The following is a 22,760-nucleotide window of genomic DNA, read 5'->3' on the forward strand; positions in this document are numbered from 1 at the left end:
AAATTTTTTAGGTTAATTAAAAAATGTTCTTATAGAAATGTGTACACATTGCTTTTGTTTGTACCTGACTTCTTCTTTCGGCTTCTCCCATTAGCGGTCATCACAACGGCTCATCCATCTCCACCCCCCTGTCCGCTACATCTGCCTCTTTCAAACCAACTACCTGCATGTCTTCCCTTACCACATCCATAAACCTCCTTCTAGGCCTTCCTCTTTTCCTCCTACCCGGTGGCTCCATCCTCAGCATTCTCCTACCGATATAACCTATGCCATCTAAACCATCTAAATCTCGCCTCCCTCACCTTGTCTCCAAAACATCCTACATGTGCTGTCCCTCTAATAAACTAATTTCTAATCCTGTCTATACTTTTCTCTTTTCTTCACATCTCTAACACACTATCCATTACTTTGTACTGTTGACCCCAGGTACCTGAACTCCTCCACCTTCTCCACCTCTTCTCCCTGCAACCGCACCACTCCACTTATCTCTCATTCACACACATGTACTCTGTCTTACTCCTACTGACTTTCATTCCCCTTCTCTCCACCGTGTATCTCCACCTCTCCAGGCTCATCTTAACCTTCTCTCTACTCTCACCGCCTGACTAAAATGTTTTAATTATTAAATGAATTTAATTCATACTATTTCTATAATAATTGCCTAATTGAACCAGTTAACCAGTCTATGAACAGTGTATAAACAAGTCTGGAGACAAATCTGTGCACATCAAAGCACTCCAGTTTCATATTTTTATCAAAAAGTGTCTTGGAAACTCATGGAGGAATGGATTCTACAAGACTCTCTCTGCAGGCTGGTCCTCCCTGCTGACCTTTGTAAGGTTTTATAACATTGCCCCTTCGTCATTTTGACCTAGCTTGGCTCATACACACTATTCCGGGACTGGTCAGTCTGGCGCTATTGGATTCTGGTTCCCAAAGCGTTACGACACAGAGTCTCTTTCCCTCAGGGATCTAGGGTTACAAACACTAACCCAGAGACGGTCTTCATGCCTGCATATTTTTTCTTTATCCAATATGCGAATCAACTGATTGCTTACCATTGAATATTTTACATATTGACATGCTATGTTATTACAACATAATTGACTTAATCACTGTGATTGGTCATAATGTTTGGCTACTGGGTATATTGTTCAATATTGTTGTTGTGCTTCCACATGGAATCTTTTCACTATAATAACGTGTACATAAAATGATGTTAGTATGGCTTACCTTTAGAAGATTTGCAGATTTTAGCGATAAGACAGTATCTAAGAACTCCAACATTTCATCATCTTTTTCCAGAAAAAAAATGTCCTGAGTCCCACTGATCTCTCTCAGTTGTGAGGTGCTAGAATCACCCACTCCTATGGAATATATTGTAATGCTCTTATTTCTGATGGCTTCTGCAGGCTGAGCAACATCGTCCATCGACCTGCCATTTGTTAACATGATGAGGAACTGTGGGGCATTTAAACGTCCCCCTTTTGATTGATCAAAATACTCTGACACAAAATTGAGGGCAGCCCCAATCTTAGATCCTTTTTCCAGTTGCTTCATACTCTTAATTGGCTGCTTCTGTTGCTGCATCTTATTAATGGCCTGCAGCATCTGTTTTTTATCAGAAAACGTATTGAGGGCAAATTCAGTTTTTGGGTTTGGGTCAAACTTCACGACTCCAACTTGCACACTATCCTTGTCAATTATAAACAATGACACTGCAGTTTGCAAGAATTCCTTTATCTTTAAGAAGTCCTCAGGGGTAGTGCTTCCTGAGCCATCAACTAAAAAAATGATGTCTGCCCACATACTTGTACAGGCTATAAATGGAAAGATATGTGCAGGTCAGCATAGTCCTCATGAAATAGTTTAGTGAAAAATAACACTAAAAACTCAATTTAAACACTTACCATCTTCCAAGCAAATCCTACTAACAATTTTCTCCTTAAGGTCTGTCAGTGCATGATAGTTGGTGATTGAAAACCTTCTCTTTGGATTATCTACTATTTGCGATAGCTTTGAGTCCTCGTTCTCGTTTATACCAACAGCATATGTTGACACCCCCTGTGCTGCTAACTTTGCTGCTGGTAGGACTACTTCATCCCAAGAATCTCCATCAGATAGAACAATGAGGATACTGCGAACCTCAGTGCCTCTTGTCTTTTTGGCTTCCTCAAAGTATTTTATCATGCTAGAGAGGGCTTTTCCTATAAAGGTGTCTCCACTGCCATGTTTAATGTTGTTCACAGCTTTATCAAGAGAGCTTTTGTCATTATATGCATCTAGACGAAACTCTAGTACAGGCTCTTCTGCAAATTTTACCACACCTACACGAACTTGTTTTGGTCCAATAGAAAACATCGATATGAAGTAAAGAATGAAGTTTTTAATATCCTGTGCATCTTTTTCATCAATACTAGTGGACTCGTCAATGAGGAAATAGATGTCTGCTTTTTCTGTCTGTACACATCCTGAAAGTAAATGTTATAAATGGTGTATCAGATTGAGATATGTGCAATAAAATTAATCTGGTTCAATTATAAACTTATTTGTTTTGCTATATTATTGGAGACAGTGACATTTACCTTGTTTTAAATCAAAATTCCTGGTCTTCAAATGTGAATGGACTGTACTGTGATCAACAGCCCCCCTCAAAGTTTTTTCCACTTTATAAATATTAGAAAAGCTCTGGAGACTGAGCACAAATTTTGTTGAAGGATAAGATGCTATTTGCTTCAACTGTTCTTTATTATCATCGGAGACTCCAATAGCATAGACTTGTACTCCAGAGCGTTTTAAACTAGCAGCTTCTGCAGTTGCTTCATTATCCAGGGACTTCACCTCTGTTATTACCACAGCAATCTGCTCTGCTTCTATGGCATATCGGCTGCCCAGCTCTTTGGCAAACATCTTCTCTCTTGCAAACTTCAGAGCCTTGCTAGGTTTGGACTCTCCACCACCAAATGGCAATCCTTTAATGTACTGCAAAATTTCAGACTTGCTTTTAAATGAATTTAAGTAAAAATCAGCTGAAGGTGTTTCACTGTACAAGACAATTCCCAAACGCATACAGTCAGACTCCAACTGTAAAAGATTAATTATGCGACTGAGGAAAAAACGGACCAAGTCTGGATGTCTGGTACTGTCTGACACATCCACAATAAACACAATATCAGCCAGTGACTTGCACTCTGTGAAGCAAACAAAGAAATCATGAATCAAACAGCAATCTACTTAAAGTTTATATCAGAATTTTGTTCCATAAAATAAATCCTTGCTTATCAAACAGAGGTAAAGGCTACTGATGTCATATATCCCTACACTACATTAAAGAAATCTATAGACCTTTTAGACACATTTGCTACCAGTTTTGAGGTATGTTGTCAAACAACAGAATTCCAAGTTTTGCAATTAAAACAATTAGAAACTTACCCTGAGCTGTACTAAGCTCATCCTTAGAACCCAATATTGTCACTGCACTTTCAGCTATTTGTTGAATGTCTCCAGCTGCAGAATAGACAATTGGTGGTAATGGCACAATAGGAGAATATCTGGCAGATAAGCCAGGTTGTATAGATTCACCAGATATATCAGGTTCAGAAGGGATTGTAATGAGTTCAGAATCTGTAACTTCACTTAGGTCAATGTTGACAAGGATCACTCCCTGATCCTTTAATGCACGAACTGCTTTAAGTATATTGTCATCGGATTCTCCTTTGCTTACCACCAGCAGGTACTGCTTATAACCTTTAGCAATTCGGCTACCTGCTGCACTGTTGAAAAGATTGATGCGCACATAATCCATCGCTTTTCCAAGTTTGCGCTGCTGCCCAGGGCTTTTTAGTTGGAATTTGCGGATAAGTGCAAGTGCTTCCTTTTTTGTTTTGTAACCATCAAAACGAAAATCCACTGAAACATCTTCACCAAACTGAGCCAAAGCCAGCCGATTAGATAGACTTGACACGTTAAGTTGATTGGCTATTCGAATTAGCAACTCTATCACCTTTTGCTGTTCAACTGAGCTGTCCACCAACACAAACACATCTGCGAACTTTGGAACTAGAGCTAAGAGAGAGAACAGAATTTCAGTAAAATAAGTGGTGTCAGTGGTAGTGAACTGCAAAATTATAATGTTTTATAAAAATGGAAAATGATTGGAAAGGTATATTATGATTGGTAATATACCAATTGTATATAATATACCGATTGTACATTACCTTGTTGCTGGGCCTCCACAGAAATACACACTTTGTCTACTGTTCTTGTGGTGGCTTTCAGAAGCTCCTCATAGTCAGTGAAACTGAGCACAAAATGCTGATGCGGTTTGTTGGCAATGGACTGCAAGGCTGTAATGCTGGCTTCACCAACCCCTATGGTAAAAATTAACACCCCCTTTCTCCGTAACTCCATGGCTGGAATCTCAATCTCATCAGCAGAGTCACCATTTGTGATCACTACAGCAATCTGAGGCACACTCTGATTGAGCCGACTGCCACCTGCCTCAGTAAAGTAATTATTTTGGATAAAAGTGAGAGCTTTTCCAATTTCTGTGTCTTCTTTCAGGTGGGTGAGTTTCTCCACTTTCTCCAGCAGGTTATTCTTGTCCACATATTCACCCAACAGGAACTCTTGTTTAGGGTCATTGCTAAACTGTGCAAGTCCTACTCTGACTTTATCAGGCTTAACATCGAGACCCACTAGGAATGTCTGCAGGAACTTCTTTACTTTCCGGAAGTCTGCATCACCAATACTGCTAGAACTATCCACTAAGAACACAATGTCAGCCAAAATAGTCTTGCACCCTAGAAATAACAACAAGGCATGTTATTCAGTTAATTAATTAATTACCTTTTTTTTTTTTAAATTAGTTTTTTACAACCATCCCTTTTAACAAAAAGTACTTAATCTAAAAAAAAAGTTACTTTACCTTGAGACACTGGAAATTTGGGTCCCTCCAAACTTGTAGAGAGAAACTGGATGAATCTCTGTGTGTTTCCTTGCAAAGCTATGAAATCAGGCACAATATAGATGTGCTCCTCATGTGGCTTACTAGCAATTTCTTTTAGCTCGTCTTTATTGGCATCTTTAATACCAATGGCAAAGGCAATGATTCCTTTGTGCTTCAAGTCCTGTGCATGCACCTTCACATTGTCCTCTGACTGTCCACCTGTGATAACCACAGCAATCTGAGGCACCCCATTTTCAGCACGACTTCCTGCTTCTTTTACAAAATGTTGTTTTAGAAGTAAAGTTAACCCTAGTCCAGTCTTGGTGCCACCTCCACGGTATGGGAGCTTTGTGATGTAGTCAAGAATCTTCAGTTTGGTTTCAGAACTGTTAAGGTAGAACTCAGTGTGGGGTGAGTCACCATACTGCACTAGGCCAATCTGAACCTCATTAGGACTCACATTAAAACTGTTTACGAAAGTGAAGAGGAAATCACGGATCTTCGGGAAGTTTTCTGTGCCAATACTCCAAGAACCATCAACCAGGAAGACAATATCAGCTAATACAAAAATCAGGTGATTAGTACAAAAAATCAAGTGAATGAGCTGTTGAAGTTTAGTAAACAATATTTAATATGATGTTTGCATTTTTGTACTTTTATTCATACATTAAAATGAATCGACTCCAGGTTACGTCTGCAATGCTGGTTCCCTGAGTGCTTTGGGAATGCTTCCACGTTGTCCATGCTCTGAAACACGTTTGTAATCCATCCAATGAAAAGCGTGGCATCACTAAACAACCGGTGATGTCACGAACCAGGTAGCTATAAAAAGCCCATGAAGTGAGCTTCTGTAAGGAGAAGGAAGTGCTGCAGGAATCGCCTCGTTCCCTCAGGGAGCCAGGGTAACATACATAACCTGGAGATGGGCCAGGAGTGGCCCATCTCTTTGGATGGCCATAGCATGTGAACAGCTGGTCCAACTTCCTCCACGGACTCGTCTTGTGGATGTAGGTGTCCAGCGCCCACACCTGGCACAGCAGGTTGAGCTTTTTTTTTACGGGTCTGAGGCCTGAAAAGTAGGAGGATAGAATGCCTTTAGCCTGATAGGTTACCGTGACCGTGGGCCCCTTAGGGATGTAACACGTTTTAGGGTAAAGTAAGGCATTCGCCATGCCTTGAGTGAACACCAAAAAAGATGGGGTCACAGAGAGGGCATGCAAATCCCCTACTTTCTTAAGAGAGCAAATGGCCTCCAGGTGTTGCATAGATAACTCATCAATAGTGTGCTTCCTACTTGCGAGCGAGTGCTGGAACAGGCAGGTAAGGAAGGAGAAAGGGACAAGCCCATCTCAAATCCCTCTACCAGGTCCATCTGTGAGCCCCAGGAACCTGCGTGCCGCTCCACCTCAGCAAGAGTGAACCAGAACCACGAGGAGTGAGAGCACCCCCCCTTGAGGAGTGATCTCTTGCAGTGGAATATGCGTGGTGCAGAGAGCGTGGTGCAGTATGTGCAGATTATGCACGGAATGTGCGAAGAAGATGCGTTAAATGTGCACAGAGTATGCGCAGATTATGCACAGAATGTGCAGATAATATGCGCAGGGGCAAGATGGTGACGGTGAGGTCAGCTGCCGTCTTGACTGCACCTATGCAGCTATGTCTTTTTTTGTTTATTTTATATTTTTATTTACATAGTTACCGTTCCAATTATACAAGATGGTCATCATTAGATATGACATGACATCTATTGGTGTACAATCCACTCATCTTTTGCCATTTTTAAACCTGGACCCATGCTGGCTGAGCGAGATCCTGAGGAAGAACAAAGGATGCGACCCGTACCGACGTCTGGGAGGGAAACAAGTCGGCGTCTGGAACAGGCTAAATGCTACCTTAACTAGTATCCTGTTAGCCACTGTCCAGTCACTGGAAAACAAGCTCAACTACCTCAGGGCATGGGTCAAGTTCCCTTGGGAAGGGTACCGGTCCACTCCATCCAGCCGGCCAAGTTTTTCTCGGTTTACCGCATGGACAGAACAATATAGTTGGGGAAGTCAAGGGGAGGTGGAGTGTGTCTGATGGTGAACAACCACTGGTGCGACAGCGCAAGCATCATTCCCCTTTAATGCTCCTGCACACCAAATCTGGAACTACTGACCATCAAATGTCAGCCCTTCTATCTACCTCGGGAATTCAGCTTGGTCATAGTCGGTGGTGTTTATATTCCACCTCATGTGGACATGGACACTGCAGTATGGGACTTACACAAGACAATAACGTGACACCAAACACAGCATCAGGACGCTGCACTCAGTGTGGTGGGAGTCTTCAACAAGTCTCCCACCACAAGCACGCAGTACCGAACTTTTAGGAGCACATCACCTGCCCCTCCAGGGGTGAAAGGACACTGGATCACTGCTACACACCATTTAAGAACAGCTACAAGGCACAATCACCTCCACTGTTCGGGAAATGGGACCATGCTGCCATCTTTCTCATGCCTGTATACAAATTAAAGCTGAAATAGGAAGCTCTGGTTCAGAGGAAGGTCGCGTGCTGGACTGACCAATCGGTGGCCGCTCTGCAGGATGCTTTAGATTATGCAGACTGGGCTATGGCCAGGCACAGCTCTGGTGACATCAGCATGTTTACGAAAGCGGTTGTGGGATTCATCGGGAAACTAGTGAATGATACGGTGCAGAAAACCACCATCAGAACCAGTCGCTGTCTTGGGACATGATGTGAGGAGGGCATTCAAGAGAGTGAATACCAGTAAGGCAGCAGGACCAGATGGCATCACAGATCGGGTACTGACAATTCCCTCCACACTCACCTCTAAGTTGGAAGTCCTGGGATTGACCTGCTGCTGTGTCAATAGATCTCCAACTTTCTGACAGACAGACCACAAGCCGTATGGGTGGGCAAACACACCTCATCCACCCTCAGCACTGGCACTTTGGACTTGCACAGCACAGTGCCACTTTATACCACACCATATTGCACACGGACACTTTAAGGACGATCACTTCATCACCTTAAATTTTACTGTTTTACTGTCATACGCATCCATGTATATACACATATATTCACATATATCTTCATATATTTTATATAGTTATATAGTATTTTTTATTTATCTACCTTCTTTTTTTCTTCGTTTATTTTTCCTCATTCCATTCACTTTATATTCCATTCCCTTTTAAACTTGAATGCCTGACCATTGTAAAAAGCATTTCACTGCATGTTGCACTCAGTACGTATGTGTATGTGACAAATAAAAAATAAAATCTGATTTGATTTTATTTGAGAATGAGAGCCGAAAATGCACGGAATTTGCACAGAATATGCCCAGAATGTGTGCAGCCAGCTCCTTCGGAACCGACTCAATGGGCTCCACTAGTAAGCGATGCACAGGCTTTCTTTTGCACAGTTGGAAAGATCAATTGCTTTTTTTTACAGACATTTACCACTTACCAAAAACCTGTAAGGGGACAAACACATAGGTTGCAAACAACTTAGAAGCTGAACAAACAGAAGCTGGCACCGGCTTCACTTCATGCGCTTTTTATAGCTTCCTGGTCGTGACGTCACCCTGCTGGTGATGCCGCGCTTTCCATTGGACGGATTAAATATGTGACACAGAGCGTGGACAATGCAGAAGCATTCCCAAAGCCTTGGTGACGCAGCTCGAGTTCTTGAAAGGGAACTACTTGAACATGATATTATGATGTGTTCATACCTGTTTTTTGTGGACAGCACATAAGAATACTTGAAGCAAAAATAAACAGATGCAGCAGTCCTTTGAACTTTTCCATGGCTTCAGTGATCTAATGGATAAGTACAGAGCAACAGAGGCCAAAGAAAATCACACACTAATATTTCATTGGCTGCATTTTGCTTTGCTTACAGAGCTTATGCAATGTCAACATTTATTTAAACTAGAAAAAAGCATTAATTTCTTGCTGAGATCTTGTATTGATGCATAAAGTCTACTTTAAAAATAAAAAAAAAATAAGGACAGGGCAAAAGTGATCACTCACACTTAGCACCTTCATTGCTGTAGCTTGTTACCCATATTGAAATCTGATATATGGCCATATATGAACATTTATATATATATATATATATATATATATATATATATATATATATATATATATATATATATATATAATTCATGATACATCAAAGTAGAACATAATACTTGATGTTGATTTACTGTATGGAATTAGTTGCTATGTGAAAATAGTATCACATAGATGCTAATGTAGAATTTGCCCATGGGAATATTCAACACTGATACACTCCTTAAGCATTATCGTGGTGGTCAGTCTTGTGCTTTACTTAGGCATCTCTGCTGTTGGATGTATACAGTATAGTACAATACATTTTTCCACATTTTGTTATGTTACAGCCTTATTCCAAAATGGATGAAATTAATTATTGTCCTCAAAATTCTACAAACAATAACCCATAATTACAACGTGAAAGAAATGTTTGAAATCTTTGCAAATTTATAAAAATTTTTAAATTTACTTGTTCATAAGTTTACACAGAATTTACTCAATACTTTGTTGAAACACTTTTGGCACCAATTGCAGCCTAAAGTCTTTTTGAGTATTATGCTACAAGCTTGGAACAAGTATTTTTGGGCAGTGTCTCCCATTCTTATTAGTAAAATCTTTAAGTTTAATCAGGTTGGATGGAGAGCGTCAGTGCACAGCTATTTTCAGATCTCTCTAGAGATTTTCAATCAGGTTAAAATCTGTGCTCTGGCTGGGCCACTCAAGGACAATTACAGAGTTGTCACATAGACACTCCTTTAATATTTTTGCTGTGTTCTTAGGATTGTCATGCTGTTGGAAGAGGAACTGTCGTTCCAGTCTGAGGTCCAGAGTGCTGGAGCAGGTTTTCATCAAGGATGTCCCCTTGGATTGTTGCTGAGCTTTTTCAGCCTTTTCTTCCTGCTACCTTCTTGGCTTAATGGACTGTGCTTTTTGCTTGAGTCTCTGTTTATACCAGCTCTGCCCTTTTGCTGTTTTTGAACTGTGTTTGTGCTGTGTTTTTTGCCTGGCTTTCAATGCTTTGTGTTCAGACTATTTGAACATTTTGACTGTGTTTTTGAACTTTTTGGGGTTTTTGTTTCTGGAGTTGTTTCTTTGGATCCACACTGTTGTTTTTTTTGTTTAAGCTCTAAAACTATTAACCTGGTTACTCCCCATTTTTTTTCATTTTTATTAAAGACACTTATCTTAAAGGCTTGTGTCCTGCATTTTGGTACCTCCAGCCAGTCCCTGACACAATCGGGTTTTTGGTCACCTTTGGCTAGTCTTTGAATCAAGACCGATAAGTCTCTAGTCTACGGATTGGGGATGAATACATTTCTGTGGTCAGGGGCAGAGCGAAGAGGACAAGCTCAGGTAAGATTTTGATCTTACCGAAACTCTACCTCGCTTTCCACAGTGATGATGTTATCTCCTTCTTAGTTTAACTGCGGAGAGACGCAGGAGGTGAACCAGGACAGTCTCTAGCACGTCTGCGAACAGTGGCGGTGGCGTCCCTGGATGCATATGTGTGAGAGCTAATAGAAAATACTTTATAGTAGAGCGAATATTTAACAGGGTAAGCCGATCGTACGTGAGAAGTGAGTCTAATGTATAACTAAAAAGAATAACACAGGTATAGACGGCAGGCCTTGTGCAGTGGCGTCATAGTTTTTGATGGAGGCCTTTTAAATCATTGGGACCATCAAGGCTTCAGAAATTTTACTGTATTCTTCCCCAGATCTGTGCCTTGATACAATCCGGTCTACAGATTATTCCTTGGACTGCATGGCTTGGTTTCTCTATCCAAGATAGAGGTGCAGCAGCTCGCAGCGGCCGCTCCGCACCCAAAATGGTGCTACTTTCACTTTGTAGCCCACCTTACGCAAAATATGGACATTGGAGCAACCCATTGGTCGAACACTTCAGGAACTCAGAAACAACCCCAACAACACAATAAACGACTATGCAACCTATGCAGCTATGCAACCTTGCCGTGCTTTGATGAACAGGTTTTCCAGACCTCAGTGTTGCCTGCAGTGGATGGACAGAGGAGGGGGAAGCGGAAGCGCTGCGCGAGGAAGCAGAAGCGATGCTCGCGAAGGTGCTGCGTTAGGAAGAGGAAGCGTGAAAAGCGAGCGGGGGCTAGTGCTAGACTAAAAGCTAACCCTACCCGGCCTTTTCTACTATCTCTCCTGCTGGCAAATGTCTGCTTCCTGGACAATAAATTGGACCACATCAGACTCCAACAAGCTACTCGGCGTGAGTACAGACACTGCTGCATCTTTGTGTTTACTGAGATGTGGCTGAGCGACAGAGTTCCAGACACCGTCATTCAGCTGGACGGACTAGCTGCGTTTCGTGCCGACAGAAATGCAGCTTTGTGTGGTAAGACTTGCGGCAGTGGTCTGCGTGTTTACATCAACACGGAATGGTGTAAGAACTCTGTCCTTGTTTACACCTACTGCTCATCGCTGTTGGAGTTTATGGTTGTGAGATGTAGACCTTTTTATTTACCCCGGGAATTCACCACTGCTATTGTGCTCGAAGTGTACATTCCACCTAGCGCTAAGGAAGCGCTCAGCGTACTCTACAGGACCATTACTGAACTACAAAACACACACCCTGACAGATTGTTTATTGTCACCGGAGATTTCAACCATGCAAACTTTGCAACCAAACATCCATGGCACATACCAGAGCTAAATTTTGAGGCTGTGAATACTTACGTACATGTAATTTATTTTCTATTTCTTAAGATTTCGAACAAACTTCTTACATGTTGTCATTATGGGATATTTTTTGTAGAATTTTGAGGAAAATAAAGAATGTAATCCATTTTGGAATAAGGCTGTAACATAACTACTACTTCTTCTTTCAGCTGCTCCTATTTGGGGTTGCCACAGTGAATAATCCGGCTCTATACCCCCCTACATCTGCCTCTTTCAAACCAACTACCTACATGTCTTCCCTCACCACATCCATAAACCTCCTCCTTGGCCTTCCTCTTTTCCTTTTTCTTGGTGGCTTCATCCTCAGCATTCTCCCACTGATATAACCCATGTCCCTCCTCTGCACATTTACAAACGATTTCGACCTCACCTTCAATTCGATTTAATAATTTCTTATTTGTAAAGTGCTTTTAACAATGAACAATGTCTCAAAGCAGCTTTACACAGATAATGTGGTGATAAAAATGAATAAGATATTCTTCATAAGTGTAAGTTTGTCCCTGATGAGCAAGCCGGGGGTGACTGTGGCAAGGAAAAACTCCCCGAGATGGCATAAGAAAGAAACCTTGAGAGGAACCAGACTTAAGAGGGAACTCATCCTCATCTGGGTTGTGCTGAATGTCCAATTATTACAGATAAACGATGTTGCGGGGTACAGTGAGGGTGATCAGAGCAAACTGTACTTCCTACACTCTCTATTACTTTGCACTGTTGACCCAAGGTACCTGAACTCCCCCACCTTCTCCACCTTTTCTCCCTACAACTGCACCACTCCACTGCTCTTCCTCTCATTCACACACATTTACTCTGTCTTACTCCTACTGACTTTCATTACCTATCCAGCACAAACCTCCACCTCTCCAGGCTCTTCTTAAACTGCTCCTTATTCTCAAAACAAATCACAATATCATCCGCAAACATCATAGTCCATGGAGACTCCTGTCTGACCCCGTCCGTCAACCTCTCCATCACTACTGCAAACAGGAAAGGGCTCAAAGCCAATCCTTGATGCAGTCCATCCTATACCTTTATCCAGTCTGTCATTCCTACTGCACACTTCACTGCTGTCACAATGTCCTCAAACATGTCCTCACCACCCTCATATACTTCTCTGACACACCTGGCTTCCTCATACAATACCACAATTCCTCTCTCTGCACCCTGTTGTATGCTTTCTCTAAATCCATATACACACAATGCAACTCCTTCTGACCTTTATCTAGCAAATATTGCGTCTGTGTTTCTCTTCCATGACATGAAACCATACTGTTGCTCACAGATGGTCACCTCTACTCTCAGCCTGGCTTCCACTACTCTTTCCCATAACTTCATGGTGTGACTAATCAACTTAATTCCCCTGTAGTTACTGTAGGTCTGAACATCCCTTATTCTTAAAGATCAGTACCAGCACACTGGCCAATCGGTATGAATAATTTTCTCCTTCCTTAGTGTACAACTTCTCATTTTCCTTAACTTTCGCCACATCCCTCTTTACCTGCTGCCACATCTCCTTGTACTCCTGCTTGTTTTTCTCTTCACTCTGTCGATTCCAATTCTGTTTTGCCAACCTCTTTCTCCGTTATTTGCCCAATCATTCAGCACATCTTCACCACCACTGAGCCCCTGTCTGACCTCTTCCCTGAACCTCACACTGCTGTCTTTCTCCTTTAGTTTCCACCATCCTTTTCTTCTTTCAGTCCTCACTCTCCTCCTCCTCTTCTTTACCACCAAAACCATTCTACAGACCACAATCCGATGTTGTCTAACTACACTGTCCCCTGCCAACACCTTACAGTCTCCAATCTCCTTCAAGTTGCACTGTCCACCTGTGTGCACCTTCCTCCACCTCTTTGATCCTCCTTCTTCTTCTTCAAATAAGTATTTACCAGTGCCATTTCCATCCTATTAGCAAAATCTACCACTATATGCCCTTCCACATGCCTCTCCTTAAGGCCATACCTACCATTCACCTCCTCATCACCTCTGTTCCCTTCACCTACATGCCCATTAAAGTCTGCCCCAATCACCAATCTTTTATTCCACCCCTTCACAATTTCTCTTTCCATTTACACCATGAAAGAACAGTTTAACAGGACCCACCTCCAATGTTCCTGGCCTTACTCCTTTTCCACTTGGTCTCATGAACAAACAACATATCTACCTTTCTTCTCTCCATCATATCAGCTACCTCTCTTCCTTTAAGAGTCATAGTACCAACATTTAAAGTACCAACTCTAAACTTTACTCTCCTACACTTCTCCTTTTCCTGCTGTCTCTGTAGACGTCTTTCTCCTCTCCTTCGGCCAACAGTAGCCCAATTTCCACAGCTACCCTTTTGGGTAACAATACCTGTGGCGCTGTTGGCCGTTGTTCGTGACCTGCATATTTGATTTGGCACATGTTTCACGCTGGATGCCCTTCCTAACGCAACCCTCCCCAATTATCTGGGCTTGGGACACGCACTAAGAGTGTACTGGCTTGTGCAACCCTAATGGCTGGGTTTTTCACATGGTACAAATAACAGTGTTAAAATAAATGTATAAAAAAATTAAAGATAAACTAATTCATGATTCAAAGTCAGTGGGCAACCACTCACTTACAGTACAGACCAAAAGTTTGGACACACCTTCTCATTCAAAGAGTTTTCTTTATTTTCATGACTATGAAAATTTTAGAGTCATCAAAACTATGAATTAACACATGTGGAATTATATACATAACAAAAAAGTGTGGAACAACTGAAAATATGTCATATTGTAGGTTCTTCAAAGTAGCCACCTTTTGCTTAGATTACTGCTTTGCACACTCTTGGCATTCTCTTGATGCCTACTTTGAAGAACCTACAATATGACATTTTCAGTTCATAAAAGTTTGGACACACAAGGTGTGTCCAAACTTTTGGTCTGTACTGTATGTCTGAAAATGAGCCTATTAGACTCACTCACTGTCCGTTATTGTTCGTGTTTGTATGGGTATGCATAACCCTATGCGTTCCTTTCCATTCAGACTCGGCTATCCTGCAACGGCTGCGCTTTTACCCAAGCGCACCTTGGATCGGCTGCGCTTTTCCCCAAGTGCACCTCGGACTACTCTTTCCTCCCTTTTGCTTACTCCAGGACTGTGTGGATGTTACCCCCTCCTGGGCGTACCACGGCTATTACTCTCTATATCTACGGACTGCTGTTTATGTGTGTTTGTGCTACTCACTCCATTAAACCCAACCAAGCTGCACTCTGGCTTCCTCCTCCGTTCATTCGCCACATGACAGAATAACGGACCCCAAAAAGACATGATCGGATTGCTTCCGTGGACTCCGAGTGATCCGATCTGTAACAGCAGGACCAACTGAAACATGAAGAAGAGGACTCGCTCTTCTGCGGCGAACCAACAACCTGACTCCGCTACGGATTACACCCGGAAGCTTGCTGCCGCTCCTCGCGATTCTCACTCGCTGGCTCTGGAGCATGCAAGCGCGGCTATCCCTTCTCACAAGGATGTTTGGTATGACCATGGCAGATCTACAGTACAGCCCCCTTGAATCTGGAAGGGCTCTGCTCCAGTGCTTCTGCCAAGGGTGCCGCGCTGCTCCAGTGTTCCGCCGAGGGTGCCGCTCCGCTCCGGTGCTCCGCCGAGGGTGCCGCTAGGCTCCAGAGCTCCTCAGAGCACTCTGGCTGAGAAAGGGATGTCGTACCGCCGCCTGGCTATAAAGGGGACGTTGTACCGCCGCCAGACCGTGAGAAGGAGGTTGTACTGCCACAGGACCGTGACATGGACAAAACGTCGTCGCCAAACCCCTCCGGAAGGCCTGTCTCGCCTCCAAACTCCTCAAAAGGCGACGTCTGGCCTAAAAGTTCCCCTGAAGGTGGAGTCATGCCGCCAAGTGCCTCAAAGGACAACATCTGGCCCCTAAGTTCCTCACAGGGTGACAGCTCACCTCCAAGTTACGTGATGCCACCAGGTGCCTTCGAAGATGGCGTGACAGCCCCGAACTCCTCCGACGGCAATGTCTCACCTTCGAGCTCCTCCAATGACAACGCATCGCCAGAGTCCAACAGAGTCCGTCTCAAGGCAATGTTTTGTCACCAAGTGCCTCTTAAGGCGACGTCTCGCCTGCAAGTCACGCTGGAGGTGACTTTACGCCTCCAAATGCCTGTGAAGATGGCGTGGCAGTCCCAAGATCCTCTGAGGGTGGAGACACTGTTCCAGGCTTTTGTGGAGGCACCTTCGCTCTGCTAGGTCTCTCCATAGGGTAAAGCAGTGTTTAAAGACCCTCTGGGGAGCTCCATCACTGCCCGAGTTCCTTCTGACAGCCACAGGTCGCTTCCAGAGCCATCCGACAGTGATGTCGTGGTCCCAGACTTCTCTGAGGGCAACACGACAGCCCCAAACTCCTCTGCAGACGAGGTTCTGCATCCAAGCTATCCTGAAGGCGACATAATGCCTGCAACCTCTCCTGAAGGCGACATCTCTCCTCCGAGCTCCTCTGAAGGTGACCTCGCACCTATGAACCCCGCAGAGGGCGTCGCCCTGCTGCCGGTCTTCGCCAGGGATGTTGATCAGCCTCCGGTCTTCGCCAAGGGCTTCGCTCTGTTCCTGGCCTCCATGGTGGACTGTGCTCCTTTACGGACCTCCACTGAGGGCATTGTTCCGTTCCAGGTCTCCAGAGCATATCCGACGCAGCGGTTCTGTCATTTGGTTCCGGCTCTCCGCAGGGGATGTCGCTCCGCCTCGGGTCCTTCCTGGCTTTCCCCAGTTCCGTGGCGATTCTAACCAGGTCGCCTTCAACCCTTGATGAATGCCAAGGCCCTCCTCTGAGTGCCCTGGCCCACCAGGCGTATGTGGGTTTGGGGCATTAGGTGCCGCCCCTTAGGGGGGGTAATCTCAGGAATCAACCTGTCATGCCCCCTTCGGCGGCTGTCATGTTGCCGCTATCTCTGCTGCTCCTGGCTTCAATTACATACACCTGGGACTCGTTAAGCACTCATCCCCAGCACCTACTTAAACCACTCACTCACAGTCCGTTATTGTTTGTGTCCGTATGTGTATGCATAACCCTATGCGTTCCTTTCAATTCGGACTCCGCTATCCTGCAATGGCTGCGATTTTCCCCAAGCGCACATCTTGTCACTCACTCCATTAAAACCAAACAAGCTGCACTCTGGCTTCTGCCTTCGTTCATTCGCCACATGGCATAATATATATGAGCGAATAAACGAAGGCAGAAGCCAGAGTGCAGCTCGTTTGGTTTTAATATATATATTATGCCATGCGGCGAATGAACGAAGGCAGAAGCCAGAGTGCAGCTCGTTTGGTTTTAATGGAGTGAGTGACACAAACACACTTAAACAGCACATATATATATATATATATATATATATATATATATATATATATATATATCTTATAGTTCCCTCCACTCTTTTTTGGAAGCTGTTACATTACATTTTGTTAATTCAATTCATTTTTATTTGTATAGCGCTTTTAACAATGAATATTGTCTCGAAGCAGCTTTACACAGATAAGTTTATGGATATTTTTGTTCATCAGCCACAAGCATATTATAAAGGCAAGTACTGATGTAGGTAAGGAGAGCTGGAGTGCAGTCAGCATATGAATTTATCCCAAAGGTGTTCAGTAGAGATTCTATTCTAGAGAGTTCTATAGCAGGCTACTCAAGATCAAAGCATGTTAAATATCTTCAAGGAGCTCACTTTGTGCACACAGGCATTACCATGTTGGAACAGGTTAAGGTTTCCAAGTTCTGGTGGAATGCAAAATGTTATTATACTTCATCCAAAGTCTTTAAGAATTGAGTGTCTCCAGCTTTGTGGTAACAGTTTGGGGAAAAAAACACATATAAAAGAAAAGGTCAGGTGACCCAAAACTTTTGGCAATATAGTGCATATTATGGGTGTGTGTCTATATATATATATATATATATATATATATATATATATATATATATATATATATATATATATATATATATATAACATTTGAATTTGAATTTAAGCTGGCAAGTAAAGGACCCATCTGAACGCATCCCACATGCTCTATTAAGAATTTTAACTTCTCCCATCTGGTTCACATCTCCACACTCCAAGGTTTAGATACAATTGCTACAAAAACTCTTTAGTTTCTCTGACTAGCAAACTGCTGATACTCATATGAATTACATTTATATGAATATTATCAATGTGTTTGTTTTGTTAAGCAGCTGCACATGTTTGCTCAAAACCAATTTATCTTATCAGAACAAATAAAGTATACATGGCCAGATTTATTAAGAAAGAAATTCAACCACATGACACCTTATATCACAAATCATCTTTTTAGATATTACATTTATTTGATTAATATTTGATGAAACAAAGGTTTAATAAATATAAATTTTTTAGAATTAAAGTTTCCTTTTCAGGATCTAATCATTAACACATGGCCTCTATGCAAATAGTAGCAGAAATAATTTGTGTTTTTTCTGAAAAAGAACTGGACATATAAGCATTATCTAGTGAAGAATAGTGGATTGTTGCCCTGACTGAATGCTAAACAAAGTAAATTAAAAACACGAAGGAAAGGTTGGTGTGTAATAAGGAAATAACTGGATCAAGGGGGCAAATCCGACTAAGAATTGAAGTATTTGTAATTATGGATCATTGCACAATTTAATATTTCAGTAGTCCCTCTGGGGGAACCAATTAAGACCCCAGAACATATATACAAAAATATTTGTGTATTTGGAGCTATCAAAGATTACCTCTTTACTTTAATCCCAACTGAAAAGCAACAACATATGCTGCTGCCAGCAGGGTTAACTAAGGGCAGTGTAGTTTTTTGGGGCAATAAGTAGATAATTTGATTCTGCACATGTTTTGCAGTCCAATTCTTTGCAGGCAATGGGTTCAAAAAGATTTATTTGGATTCATCAGAACTTTTGCTGCACAATATTGAAGAAAAATTCAAATATTTGTGTAGTAGTCTGATAACTGGATAAAAATGGCAAGATCAACAAAGAAATTTAAGTATTCTAGGTCCTGATAACTTTCTGTCGGCTTCTCCCATCAGGGGTCGCCACAGCGGATCATCCGCATGTTTGATTTGGTACATGTTTTACGCTGGATGCCCTTCCTAACGCAACCCTCCATATTTATCCGGGCTTGGGACCGGCACTGAGTGGCTGAGGTTGGTTCCCTGACCGGGGATTGAACCAGGGCCACAGCGGTGAGAGCGACGCATCCTAACCACTAGACCACCTGGGGACCATGTTGCTTATATTTACATATGCACTAACAAAACAGAAATATGCAAATGACTGCAGCATCTAGATAGTAAACTGGTGGGATACATTCTGTCTATTAACAACTGGTAAAGATGTCCTATATATGCATATACTATATTACATTATACAAATGTGTTGATGCATTAAGCTACTTGGGCATGAAAAATAAGGTTTTCTTGCTAGTAGGCTTTCTCACATACCGGTTTAAAACAAGCGCAAAAGTACTCCCCTCTTGCCACTATTTTTTGCCTATAATAACATACCTCTTTGCATTAACAGTTTTGCATTTAGGAACCTATCACAAAACAGCAAAGCTCAACAATGATGGAATTATAAGGAGTGGACATTCGGTGCCTCCTAGATCAGGATGGATGTCCCCTATTGAGTTTGGGTTCTCCCAATGTTTCTTCCTCATATCATCTCAGAGAGCTTTTCCTTATCACTGGTATTTTATAACCTGCTTTGTTAAAAAGAGCTAAACAAATTAAACTGAATTGAACGGAATTGAAATAATAGTCACTTGCACTGTTTATTCTCTGGTCTCTCTTTGTCGCCCTAAAACTATTTATGGTAGGAATGTCCCTTATTGCAAGCCCTCGCTAAATATGTACATATGTACATTTGTTCCATTTAAAAAAAAATATTTTGTGCAGTCCTGCTTATATAATGACTTCTTTGAAGACTGATTTTAGAAAAATTACTTTTAAAATTACTTTTAAAAACAACATCTACTAACACTGTTATTATTATTAATAAGAATAATTATTATTATTGTTTTATTGTTATTATTATTATTGTTATTAGTAATTGACAATTATTTTTTGTTTGGTATCATTCTAAAGGTGGAAAAACACCTTAACATTATTAGAATTGTTTTTATTTTTTACTTACCATAACAAAAAAACAAAAAAAAAACAGGCCCGGCAGGCCCTTGGTGCCCAATGTGTCTCATAGCATGGGAGGAATGAAAAAAAACAATTTTAACGACAGTGTGAAGTTTTGTATCTACTTCACATGTGTGTATGTCCTCATTAATCATCGCCAGCCTCTTGGCAACAAACACAAACATCTTTTTTTTTTTTTGCATGCTTATAAAGTTGTAAAATTGTTATGAGACCAATGCTTTATAGAAATCTGCGGTGTATTAATCAACAAAATCATTCTCATTTGAGTAAAAATAACCTTAAGGGCTGAAAACGATCGCAGCTATTTAAATTCAACATATTAAAAAAAGTTTTTTTAAAACTCTTTTTTTAGGCAAACTGCATACAAATCCAAACCCTGTAGTGAAAGTGTCCATGTCTTTAAATTTGGGCATCTTTACAACAGCTGAAGTATTCATGAAATGGATCCATTTTTCCCCTTCTCCAAGCATTTTACTTAGAACCTAGATATCCAAGATCATTTTCATCTTTTATATTATTTGCTATAGTGAACCTATAATAATTCTCTCATAGCCGACTCATCAATTGCATGATGAATAAGTGTTTCTCGGTCGCTGATTGCACATGTATTGTAAAGCAGGGACTTACCTGAGGCAGGTCTGCAGATGATTCTGAAAACCACAGAAAGGTCGGATTTAATCCAGTTTTTACCCTGTATTTACTCACAAAACATATGCATAGTTTTTGTTGAACGCTGTCAGTGTCGCCTTCAGTTACACTGTCAGTTACTAATGAGACTCACGTTTACACAGACCACTGGTATACCGGAGTGCAGCACTTTTTATAGCCAAGTTTTTTCTCTTTTTTCCCCTTTTTTCCCTTCCTTTCTTATATAAAAGGACAAAACCAATCCCCTAACCCTGCAAACAACTGTGCAATACTTGACCAGCCTTCTCTGCACTCAGCCTAATATGTTGTGATAAAAGCTATTTTCTTGCCATGTTTCATGTCAAGTTTATTTAATCTAATCTGTAAACCAGGCTGGGGATATGATATGTATTCACATTATGCTATACACTATTATTTAACTCACCTATTTAAATGTTTTATTTATTTATTTATTTATTTTTATTTTACAAATTACTTGTAAAATAAGTAATTTGTAAAATAAAAAAAAAAAAAAAACATTTACTTACTTAATAACATATAATATGTCATTAAGTAGCTCCTTACAAGTTTGCCAGCTAGTTAAAACAAATATAACTATTGTTATTACTAAACAAAGGACCCTGCTAAACGTGAACTCCTCAAAATTTTAGTCATATATCCAATTACATCTTAGTGCCATTAAAAAAAAAAAAAAAAAACATATATATATATATATATAAAGATTACGAGAATAAAGTCGTAGGATTATGAGAATCGTGGCAGCACCGGCTGAAGTACTGGCACATCGGTGTATCTTCCTCTTGAGAAAAGCCTCTCCTCTTCGAATAGCATCCAAATGGAACCATTGATGTATGTATACTTGGAGTAGACCACTGGTCACCATTTCAGGCTGCACAAAAGAGGGCAGTTTCTGTCTATATCGATAGTTACATCTGCATGCAGTTTGAAGAGGTTAAGTTGTTTCTCAATTGGACGATACACCTGCATATTCTGTGACCATTGTATTTTGTGACCTTAGAGGGAGCTATTGCTCAACCCAGCCATTATGGTTGCAAAAGTCAGTGCACTCTTAGTGCCGGTTCCAAGCCCGGATAATTGGGAAGGGTTGTGTTAGGAAGTACATCCAGCATATAACGTGCCAAATCGAATATGCAAATCACAAACCAGAATTTCATACCGGATCAGTCGAGGCCCGGGCCACCAACGAGTGCCACAGGTATTTTTAGTCAACAGGGTACTGGTAAAAATTGGGCTACTGTTGGCCATAGGAGGAGAAGGAGAGGAGGAAGACATCTACAGAGACAGCAGGAAAAGGAGAAGTGTAGGAGAATGGAGATTCAGGTTGGTACTATGACTGGTAAAGGAAGAGGGGTAGCTGATATGATGAAGAGGAGAAAGGTAGATGTTGTGTTTTCAGAAGAGCAAGTGGAGGGTAAAAGAGGGTAAAGCCAGGAACAATAAAGGTGGCTTTAAATTGTTCTATCATGGTGTGGATGGAAAGAGAAATGTTGTAGGGGTGATTCTGAGGGAGGAGTTAAGTTAGGGTGTAGTGGAGGTGAAGAGAGTTTCTGATAGAGTGATGAATGGGAAACTGGAAGTTGAAGGGGTGATGATAAATGTCACACAGCATCAGAGGTGGGAAGTAACGGAGTACAAATACTTCGTTACTGTACTTAAGTAGATTTTTTTGGTATCAGTACTTTACTCCACTAATACTCAACTAACTTTTTACTTTTACTCATTACATTTTTACACAAATATCTGTACTTTTTACTTCTTACATTTTAAAAACCAGCTTGTTACTTTAGTTTTAATCCACTGATTTGGTGAAATATATATTTTTTATTTTCACTGCGCGCCGAATTCAGCCGAACAACCGATTTCCTGTTACTGCACATCTTTTTCAATCCGCTGGTGTATAAATTCCTGACTCTTACTCTTTATGAAGATAAGAATCAGCAGACAGAAGCAGTAAGAAGTTTGGGGTTAACGTGGATGAGACAGAGGGAGTCAGTGATGTAAACATGACTGAGAACAGACACATTTATGATCATCATCTTTTCTCTGCTTGTGTTCTATATGTGGATGTTCAGCCTGGACACATTCATTAGGTAACAACATTTTTAATTCGTTTTGTATTTATATATATATATATATATATTTTAACAAACAAATAGTGCTTGTGGTCAGTGGCGCGCGTCTCCC

The 22,760-nt window shown here is 41.4% G+C and overlaps 1 protein-coding gene across 1 annotated transcript in view; it reads right to left on the bottom strand.

The window, feature by feature from the left end:
* The window catches only part of LOC124383806 (collagen alpha-6(VI) chain-like), a 48,808-nt gene extending 28,896 nt beyond the window's left edge, over positions 1-19,912 (bottom strand). The window contains exons 1-8 of the mRNA XM_046846131.1: positions 19,894-19,912; positions 8,688-8,775; positions 4,928-5,506; positions 4,218-4,802; positions 3,433-4,065; positions 2,586-3,191; positions 1,911-2,471; positions 1,209-1,820 (exon numbers count right to left, since the gene is read on the bottom strand). Of these exons, the coding sequence (XP_046702087.1) occupies positions 1,209-1,820; positions 1,911-2,471; positions 2,586-3,191; positions 3,433-4,065; positions 4,218-4,802; positions 4,928-5,506; positions 8,688-8,775; positions 19,894-19,896 (3,667 nt within the window). The 5' untranslated portion in view covers positions 19,897-19,912. The remainder of the gene's footprint in view (positions 1-1,208; positions 1,821-1,910; positions 2,472-2,585; positions 3,192-3,432; positions 4,066-4,217; positions 4,803-4,927; positions 5,507-8,687; positions 8,776-19,893) is intronic.
* Positions 19,913-22,760: the final 2,848 nt, after the last annotated feature.

The sequence above is a fragment of the Silurus meridionalis genome, chromosome 4 (genome assembly GCF_014805685.1).
Source record: "Silurus meridionalis isolate SWU-2019-XX chromosome 4, ASM1480568v1, whole genome shotgun sequence".
Lineage (NCBI taxonomy): Eukaryota > Metazoa > Chordata > Actinopteri > Siluriformes > Siluridae > Silurus > Silurus meridionalis.